This window comes from Pleuronectes platessa, chromosome 12 (genome assembly GCF_947347685.1).
Source record: "Pleuronectes platessa chromosome 12, fPlePla1.1, whole genome shotgun sequence".
Classification (NCBI taxonomy): Eukaryota; Metazoa; Chordata; class Actinopteri; order Pleuronectiformes; family Pleuronectidae; genus Pleuronectes; species Pleuronectes platessa.
Window position 1 is genome coordinate 21759288 of NC_070637.1, and position 9854 is coordinate 21769141.

General features: G+C 44.5%; 1 protein-coding gene across 1 annotated transcript; it reads left to right on the plus strand.

Moving 5' to 3' along the window:
• The first annotated feature begins 31 nt into the window (after nt 1-31).
• Nucleotides 32-7615, plus strand: synpo2la (synaptopodin 2-like a). The gene is made up of 4 exons (XM_053436779.1): nt 32-133; nt 2897-3048; nt 3235-3938; nt 4992-7615. Exons 1-4 carry the CDS (start codon nt 32-34, stop codon nt 7613-7615), a joined length of 3582 nt encoding a protein of 1193 aa, XP_053292754.1.
• The last annotated feature ends 2239 nt before the right edge of the window (nt 7616-9854 follow it).

Genomic DNA, 9854 nt, shown 5'->3' on the forward strand with positions numbered 1-9854 from the left:
AACGCTTTTTGAAAAAAGACAGAGGAGAACAATGGTTGCAGAGGAAGTGATAATTTCCCTAGCCGGGGGAGCGCCATGGGGGTTTCGTCTCCAGGGAGGCGCGGAACATCAGAAACCACTTCAGGTGGCGAAGGTAAGACGCAGCAGGTTGCACCGAAACAGACCGTCCATGGTTTGCTGAGCTGGAAGCGAAAAGTCAAACGCTGCTTTAGATTCAGTCTGGTTCATGAGAGGTGATGCATCAGCTGAGATATATTAAGGTGGGAGATTTAAGGAGCTGTGAACAATGTTGAAATGGAATATTGGCGACTACACCGGTTGGTCTGCGGCCTGAATATGAGTCATGATCTGGTTTGAGAACTTCACGCAGGAGCGCGCTGGTGATTGATGGATGAACTTTAAACTTCAGTTGGGAATGTAGGACGACGCTGTTGCAATATCTGCTAATTATTTCTGCTTAACCTATTTAACTGGATAAAGCCCAAATCCATGGTGAAATCAGAGATTTACGAGAGGTGCTTTGAGTGGTTGAATGTATGTGCTACTGTCTATATCATGAGGGGCTTATGGTTACTTTACACCTATCAACCATGACCGAGACCTGATTTAGGCCCCTGAACCTGTGCATGTCACTGCAGGTGTCATGTTTAAACTACAGGTTCCCTGAGATTCATTATTACTACAGTAGAAACACACAGGTGAGCAAGACATATCATGAAAACCTCTTGTTTCAGGCTAAACTCAAATCATAGGCTCTGGCTTTGTGAGCGTTACAGACTACTTTAATTTGTACTTAAATATTTAATTTAATTACGTTCACAATGCTCATCAAACCTTTTCACAGAGAGATATTATTTCTCAATATACTAGTTCAGGTGCACCCACACATTATTCACACGTGAATGCACACACACACACACACACTTTTTAGTAATTGTCGACTGGGCAGAACTACATTTCCAGGTAGCTATATTTGGTTGAGAAGCAGCGGGGTGTGTGTTTCAGCCCAGTGCTCAAAAATCGACTTCATACACTATTTCTGTACATGGACGTCTCACGCCATAAAATGTAGATTCATACAGCGAGTAAATCCTGATTTCTAAACCTCTGTTGTGCTTGATATTGTTTAGTAGTTGAGTAATCATAAATAAATTACCCTGAGGTTTGAGTCTTTGGCCTTTAAATGTTTTGTACCCCCCCCCCCCACACACACACACACACTGTACAGTAATATTGTATATTGTTGTAGAGTGTTATAATATATTTGGTATCTTCAGGCCTGTTTTTTGTATTTAACACATTCAGCCTGACAAGTTTTGTATTGTCTAAGATTGTCAAGAATAAAAACGTATCTATACATTATAATCATTCAAGATATTCATATTCTACAAATTCATTTTCGGTAAACTAAAAGTTTCTGCTTAGTTTCCCATTTACTGGACAAGGGAGAATCTTAACTGGCTAAGAGGCTAATTTTCATTTATTAATCAAACAATTAAATGTGCCATAAATTGCGTTAATTTTACATTTAATACTGCCACCAGGAAAACAGTAGCCAGCTCCTCATCAACAGAAAGTTCCCTCTATAAAACGCTAATCCTACATCTAGTTGACTTGTGAAGAACGCGGTGGCACGCACACGAGAGAGCCACAGGACACGAATCACCTTCACCGCAGTGGACAGAACAACGTGCTCCTTCACCCCTGCGAGCAGGAAGGCGTGATCCTGTCAGGTCTTAAACTATATACCGTCCCTAACAGGTGGAGCAGTTCAGGGCTCCACTGACAGAGCCACTGTGTCAGTGCGTGTGTGTTTATTTATACAAGTTTGTGTATTTTTGTGTCGGCCGATGCCATGTGTGTGTGTGTGTGTGTGTATGTGTGTGTATGCAAGCATGTAAGGGTATTATTACTGTTATGACTTGTAACCACAAGGTGATTGACTGAATAAATAGCTGACATCCTGGACCACCGGCAGGCACAGGCCACTTTGAAAGGATTAGCTAAATGGGGAAGTGGGGATTTCATTACAGGGAAACCAGAATAGCTGGAAATAAAAGTTATTCGGCAAAAACAAAGCCAAAACACTTCCTTATCTCCAGAAAGATCACATACAATGAAAATCCCGTCACAGAGTGGGATCAACACAACACCTGCTTTCAATGTTTTTTAGAGGACTTGTTGACGTGGCTAACACAGACACCGTGGTCCTGACAGACCTCTGGCACAAATAGCAGAGCACCAAATGAAGATGGCCGCTGGCTGGCATTTCCCTGTACAGTGCATGAGAGCCCTACTTGAGCTGCAATATGTGGCGTATGTCCACAGCAAGATCAAGCTGTCAGGACAAAATCTGCTCCCTGTCAATCACTATCTCAAAGCTGAGGGAAATGATAAAATAAAACTGTGGGGAGATAAAGTGTTGATGTTTGCATGATCTGGCTGTAACTCTTCATATCAGAGAAATCGATGTCAGACTTATCGTAGCTCTGAAACTTGACAACATCGAGCCTTGAATCCTTTTTTTGATCCGATTTGAAACTTGCAAGTAGAAACATGAAACTTTCACACTTTGATAGGATAAAATAGAAAATAGAAATAGAAATACAGCAGCATCAAGCCTCAATAGAATCATACTTTATTCATCCCAGTGTTTTGCAGGGTTTTGGTATTGGTAGTATGTAAAACACCTTGATCTGCATTCAGCTGTGAAGGACACACAACCCATTGGGCCTTGGCTTGTCCTCAAGGCCTGGAGACATGACTTGAAATGTGTCCTTGAGACATGAGAGACTTAGAAGTTTCTTGAAGATCTTGAAGAGTTGTCTTTGACACCATTTGTGTAACTTTTTGCCTATGAGACAGTTTGAAACTTTGCCTTCTCCTGCTTGTACAGGTGCGTAAGCGCAGTAAGGCGTGCAGGGCGGGGCTACGGGAGGGTGACGAGCTGGTGTCCATCAATGAGGAGCCATGTGGGTCACTGTCTCACGCCCTGGCCATGAACCTCATCGACAGCTCCACTGGGATATTACACATCCGGGTCAAAAGGTCAGGAAGAGAAATCCACAATTAATTAATCTCAGCCACAAGTCTGACTCAATACATGCAGTATTTTACTATATACATATGTTTGATAATATAATATTCAAAAAATAAATCAGAACATTTGAGAACTTATAAGGTCCAAGGGCCATTTGGTCCCAACTATATTGTAAAGCCTCTGTCTTTTTGCAGGGCGCCTGTTGGTTTTCAGTCTGTGGTGCTTGTGACCCGTGCCCCATCTCCCCGAATAGACAAAGAGTACCGTGCTGCTCTGCGCGCTATGTCACCCTCCCACCTCCACCAGGCATCTGTCCGTGAGATCCACCGCAGCCGCTCCTCCCTCACCAGTGGCTTGACATCTCCACCTGGTAGTGAGGCCTACTATGGTGAGACTGACAGTGATGCAGATGTGGCGGGCTATGAGAGGCAGCGCCGGCAGAAACGCCGCAGCCCCAGCAACTCCAACCCCGGCAAGCCCACAGGACGAACCTCTGCTGAGGGCGGGGAGACATCAGAGATGAGCGGCTACGACAGTGCTCCAGATGCACACATTTACCCCCCGTTGTTGGACGGTAATGGAGGAGGTGGGCTACCGGGGGTGGCAAGGAGGGAGGTGATTTACCAGCCTCCTGTTCCTGGATTGTGGTCCTCCCAGACATCCACTGAGACCTCCTCCATCATCTCCTCAGCAGATGACCAGGGGCCACGGGACGGAGGGCAAGAGGAGGACAGTGGCTTCCTAGAGCCATCCAACGTGCCACTGGTGTCCCCTGAGAGGGCAAAGGAGGCTATGATGCTGAGCTCCCGCAGCCAACTAGTGCCTATGGTTGGTCCTCTGAGTAAACCCCTTGACGAGGAGCTCACAACAACCTACGTGGAAAAGGCAAAGCAAGCCAGTAAGTAAAGCTGAGGACCTGGTATGGTTTATTATATTTACCTTAGGCTATGTGGGATAAAAACTCCAGTGATCAAACTAGCAGCACTGAAAAACATCCACAACTGCTTTTAGGTATCAAGTGGCAAAGCAGAAACACTCTCATTTCCCAACTCCCCCTAATTGTTTCTCTTGTTGGTATTCTATCATGCTATTTTATAATATATTTATGGAAGAGCTAAAATATGATACATTTTTTAACATTCAGTTTGACAATTCACAAATAACATCCCAAATGTGTCGCTATGTTTCTGTCAAATGCACGAACATAGAGAGAACTGCCTCAATTGACTTGGAAGATGAGGCTGTAAGTCACAGATATATAAAGGAAGTCATGTCTTACTGTTTGAAGAGAGGTCAGATGTGTCAACAATATTGTGATGCAGCAACAAATACTGGCACTGACCAAGTATTCTTTTGTGATCTTGTCCATCATTGATGATAGGCCCACAAAGTCAACAGGCTCTCCTAAATTTACTCTTGTAAATCCCCCTTGCCATCACTGAGTGTAGTTTGAGTATTTTAATGTCCTACTTAGGAACCAAATTAAGAACTCTCTTCAAGTGGCAGTCCATATCTGCGTAACAGAATTAGGGTGCCTATGATAATCTCCTTAATACCACAACAGGTCAAGGATAAGTTGTGGCTGCCCTTTGAAGTTCTCCTTCCAGTCACCTACACCATGCAATTTTCCACTACCCCTGCAAATATTTTCAGTTAAGCTAGATGTCAGAGTACGTAAGCCTGTGCAAATTTAACCCACAACCTAGATAATGTGAGAAGCTGAAAGCTTGTTTGGAATTTTCCTGCAAGTGCTCCTGCAGCAAGATATGAGTTGAATACCTGTTGAAGGCATGGGGTTAAGGACAGATTTACATGCTCATGCTCATGCTCAAGACAGTTCTTGGTTTAAATGTTAAAGCTGTAAATTCAGACTTCTCTGACCTTGCGGTGGTGCTGACGTTATTTTTAATATGCAAGTAAACCTAATATCTATTGTTTTTTAACCCTGCAGAACTGAACCGAGGAGACACTGGGCAAGACAAACATGTTAAAGAAGCCAAAACCAAGTGTCGAACAATTGCATCCCTGCTGACTGATGCTCCCAACCCTCACTCCAAGGGCGTGCTGATGTTCAAGAAGAGACGACAACGCTCTAAGAAGTATACTCTCACCAGCTTTGGCAGTGTGGATGAGGACAGGTTCCAGGACTCCCAAGAAGAGGATGGGGCATTCCCAGGGAGTGAATCAGAGATTGACGAAGATGGCTTCTCAGCAGTTCCTGACACAACTTGGGATAGTGACTACTTGGATATGCTGGAGAAGAGGGCAACTGCAGGCACTGAGGGTCGTGGGGATGGGGCAGAGGATGCCCCGAGTCCAGGGTTGAATGACACTGCAGGCAAGGGTGCTCAATTGTTTGAGCAACAGAGAAAGAGAGCGGCTGAGCATGCAAAGAAGCTGGAGGCAGCACAGCCTCATGCTCCTCCACAGTTTCAAGTCCAAGACCAGGCTCAGATGTACCAGATGCATCAAGAGGTGCAGGCGCAGACGCAATCAAATCTTCAGCCTCAGCAGATCATACCACCAGGACCTGCAACCACACAACAAGAAGTGTTTGAGGCTTCAGGGCAAGCTGCTGTTGGTGTCCATGGGGTGGCCAACGAGGACCTATCCTACTCCGCAGTTAGTGCAGCTAGCATGGTGATGTCACCTCCACCTGTGGCACACAAACCTGCCACTGCCTCGGTAACTATTCTGACCAGTCCTGCACCACCAGCTGAAACACCATTACCAGATTTACCTGCTAGTAATGTTCTAAACAGAACGGCCCGTCCTTTCACTCCTGGCTTCATCAGCATCCGAGCTGCGACTGCCCCTGTGACGTTCCGACCACCAATCACAAAGACATATCAACGTCCCGCCTCAGCAGCTGTTGGGCCACTGCCATTCTCCACGGCCTCTGAACGAGCCTTTAATGTCCCATCGGTATCATCACAACCCTTCTTTCCTGGTCCTCCATCAATGATGTCCCCACCATCCTCTGTACATCACGGGCACTTTGGTCCAAAGCCAGAGGGTCAAGTTACTTCTCATCCCTCAGCCTTCTCTTCCTCCGTAGAGACAATGCAGTCTGCACCAGTCCCTACATTTCATCAGGCTTCATTTGCAACTATGCCCCGTCTGTCGATGCCTTCCATCCCACCAGCTCCCCAAGCGTTGATGGTTTCAGCCCCTGTTCCTCCAGTACACCAAAATCTTGGTCCAGCTGTTCCATTTACCCAAGTGCCTCCACATCAAGTACCAGTTGCTAAGTCAACTCCACCCCTATTCTCAATGGCCCCTGTAGCTCAAGTAGCAGTGGTCAACCAGCCAGAAGCAATAGCTCCAACCCCTGTACCTGGTACAACAGGTCGCACAGGAATCTTACTCGAGTCTCGGCGTCGTAGTAGCAACAACAAACCTATGTTCAATGTGCCAGAAGTCAAAAAGAACTCCCCAAATCCTGAGCTATTGTCCATGGTGCAGAACCTGGATGACAGGTTCACCCGACACAAATATGGCCAACAACCCACCGAAGATATCTACGATGCTGAAGAAGACACGAGTGCTGAGGCTGGCACGGGCAGGCTACCTCCTCCAGTGGCACCCAAGCCTCGGGTCCTCCAAGAAGTCCCACAGATTCTTAAAGCAGGGGGTAAGGGGGCAGAGCTATTCGCCCGCAGGCAGAGCCGCATGGGTATGTATGTGGTTGACACCCCACTAGAGACCCCTTATCAGCAGGAAGTGACCTTCCACAATGCATCCCGACCCATGGACCCTTCCCTCAATTGTTCCATTCCGTCTCAGTGGAAATATACCCCAAATGTCCGTGCCCCACCTCCCATTGGATACAACCCACTCCTGGGCCCCACCATACCCACAGGGCCCCAGAGGGATGAGAGCAAGCCAGACAGCCGGGGTAGAGCTGGCTCCCAAAAAGACGGCATCCAAGCCCTGGATTTCATGAGAAGGCAACCGTATCAGCTCAACTCTGGCATGTTTAACTATGGGGGCAGTGTTGCAAATATATCAGCCATGCCTTCTTACCAGGCCCAGAGGCAACAGCAGGGTGATTACTCAACAACAATGGTTGGCAGCTCATTGACCTCGCCTAAGCAGGTCCCCCTCAAAACAGCGCGTGTCTATGAGATCAAGCGATTCTCCACACCCACACCCATGTCAGCTCCCTCCCTGGCACCCAAAGTCATTGCACCCCGCTCCTCAACTACCCTTGGTGAACGATTGGTTTACTCCGGCATGACCTCCCCACCTCCTGCTCCTCTCTTTACACGAGCACCAGCCGCTGCCCTGGCTCCAATTCCACCTCACTCGCAACCAGTTGGACTTCCCAATCTCCCAAGATTCTCAGCCGCCCCTGTTGCAAACCATGTGCCCTGTGCAGTCCCTACACCTTACACGCCAGTAGCCTACAGCACTGGGCTCCAGGCAGCCAAGCAGTTCCAGAGTGCCCCTGAGCTCAGCATTCTGGCCTCTTTGCCCCCACTCAAGTCAAACTCAGTGCAGGCGCCCAAACCACGTTTTGTTGCCAACAAGGGGGGCGTACACCCCTATGTCTGGAGGCCCGGGGCAATGTGAGGAGCACTTAAACAGTCACTACCACCCCCTCGGACGTCTTCATGAATTATCATTTTGTGCTTACGTGAGCAGTCATTTATTGTCAAAAACTTAACAATTTTGGTAATTGGTTCATTGTAAAACAGCAATAAAATGCTACAAATGCATTGGCTCAAATTTCTAAAACATGGACATTTTTTGCTTCTCTCTTAGATCATTATAAATAAAATATCTTTGGACTCGTTAGTTCTAAATTCAGCTTTGAATATAAGTCAATGGTGTTATTCAGTACAACATAAAAATACAGTAACCTGTGTTAGAACATGAATAATGGTAATAGCTTATAAATATCATCAATACCTACGTGCTGTTCAAAATGCTGCTCTTCACATTTATTTGGCTACCAACACATTTACTCACACATTTATCCGAGTGATGATGATTGCAGAAACTATAATAATAATAATAATAATAATAATAATAATAATAATAATAACAACCTTAATGTATAGTCCACCGTATGCCTGTCCTGGGAGAGGTTTGTGTAAGGTTACTGGAAATCTCTTTCTACTATTGTAGCAGAAGCACCATCTGAACAGAGCCTGAACTGAATTATTCTTTGAAACTTGAAGGTTCTGAGAGATGAGGAGAAATTAAAAGGTTCTAACAATAGGAATGAAATCACTGAAGATGTATGTTAAAGTATGTTGACAGGTTGTGGCTATAAACCCTTTTCTTTGAACATGTGTTGTGTTATCCAGTAATTCATGATGTGCACAGGATGTTTTTTTAACAACTGTCTGTAGCATTATCATAAAGAGTCTCTAGGGGGGAAAATTATGCATAAGACTGAAATGTATTTAAATGCCTCAACTTGCTGTGGTACTACATGTGTATACACGGTTTAAATGCCATCTTTTTAACATGGGTCACATTCATTAAGTAGCTTTGGTATCGAGTGACACGAGTCAGTCACTCGATACCCAAGCTTCCAAACACCACTCATAGGAACACCAGAGCCTCTTTAATACCAGTCTGATCTTTGCATATATATGTAAATCCTTTAACTTTTATTAAACAAATCACACAGATGAAGGAATGTGTATTTTTGCTTTGTTTTATTGTGATGGGGTGCAGGGGTGAAGTTGAAGAACTGAGTGGCACCGGTGAAAGGGTTCATGGAATGAGAGAGAGGCTGTGGAGGTGGATGTAGGTAAGCCTGATTACGGGATGGGATCTCAGTTGGAGCATTTTAGATCACAGCCCGGAAATGCTCAAGGTCAGATGTAGTAAAACTGAGACTCATGATGGATTGTACATAGTTGTGATTTCCCGCAGCCAGGAAAAATCGAATCAAAAAGGGACGTGGCCAAGAGAGTTTGGCACTTGAAGTTTAATGGAAAAGCTGAAGAAGCTGATAGAAAGAAATATAAGTTTATCTGGAAAAAGGATAAATGTATTTATTGGTTGAATATCCGGAGACACTTGGTGTGTTTCAAGGAAACAAGAAAGAAAAGAATATGTTGTTTTCAGTTGTGGAATTCTTGGGGAGATGCTTTTTTAATTTTTACAATTTTTAAAATATATCTGGTCTTACCGCTTTTTTTTTCTTGTTTTCATATTATTGCTATGAAAAACGTAGTTTGTAGATAAAATCATGTTGATGTGTACATGATATGATAAATACACATTTCTGAATGTAGCTGGATTAAATAACACGTGTGAAAGTGTTTGTTTATTAATGCCGAGCAGACGTTTATACTGAAGAGGAGACAACATTTTTAGAAGAATAAAATTAGATGTGAAGTCTCTCCAGTTGTCTGACTTTACACTGCCTCCTGCTGTTGATTGTGTGATCCTGCACTTTTCTTTATCTGTACAGTCCATGCATGTATCAAATTGTTATATGAATAAATGAGCAGTGCAATAATGAGTCCGTATACTGGTTTTAATTAAACACGCACACACACATACACATTACTAAGTGTTTATGTAAGACCTCATGTTTAATCACAGGTCCTGAATTTATCAATTCTGAGTAGGGTTTTTTTTCACAATAGTTAATAAGGCCAATTTATTATTTTCCAGATTCATAAACTGTTTGATTCATCCAGGTATCTCATCTTTCTAGGCTTCCCTAGTGAGGTTAGTTTTTGGGGTTTCAGGCTTGTTTTGATAAATTAGCCCAATTAGCCTCATTGAGTCAGTATCATTTCTTACATGTGCTCATCAGTTAAGATGCAGAGAAAATCCAAATATG

Bases quoted from the DNA above. Each gene is read 5' to 3' on its own strand.
- synpo2la (XM_053436779.1), top strand. From the start codon at position 32: ATGGTTGCAGAGGAAGTGATAATTTCCCTAGCCGGGGGAGCGCCATGG. The intron at 134-2,896 runs GTAAGACGCAGC...CTGCTTGTACAG, and splicing joins AACCACTTCAGGTGGCGAAG to GTGCGTAAGCGCAGTAAGGC. The intron at 3,939-4,991 runs GTAAGTAAAGCT...TTAACCCTGCAG, and splicing joins GGAAAAGGCAAAGCAAGCCA to AACTGAACCGAGGAGACACT.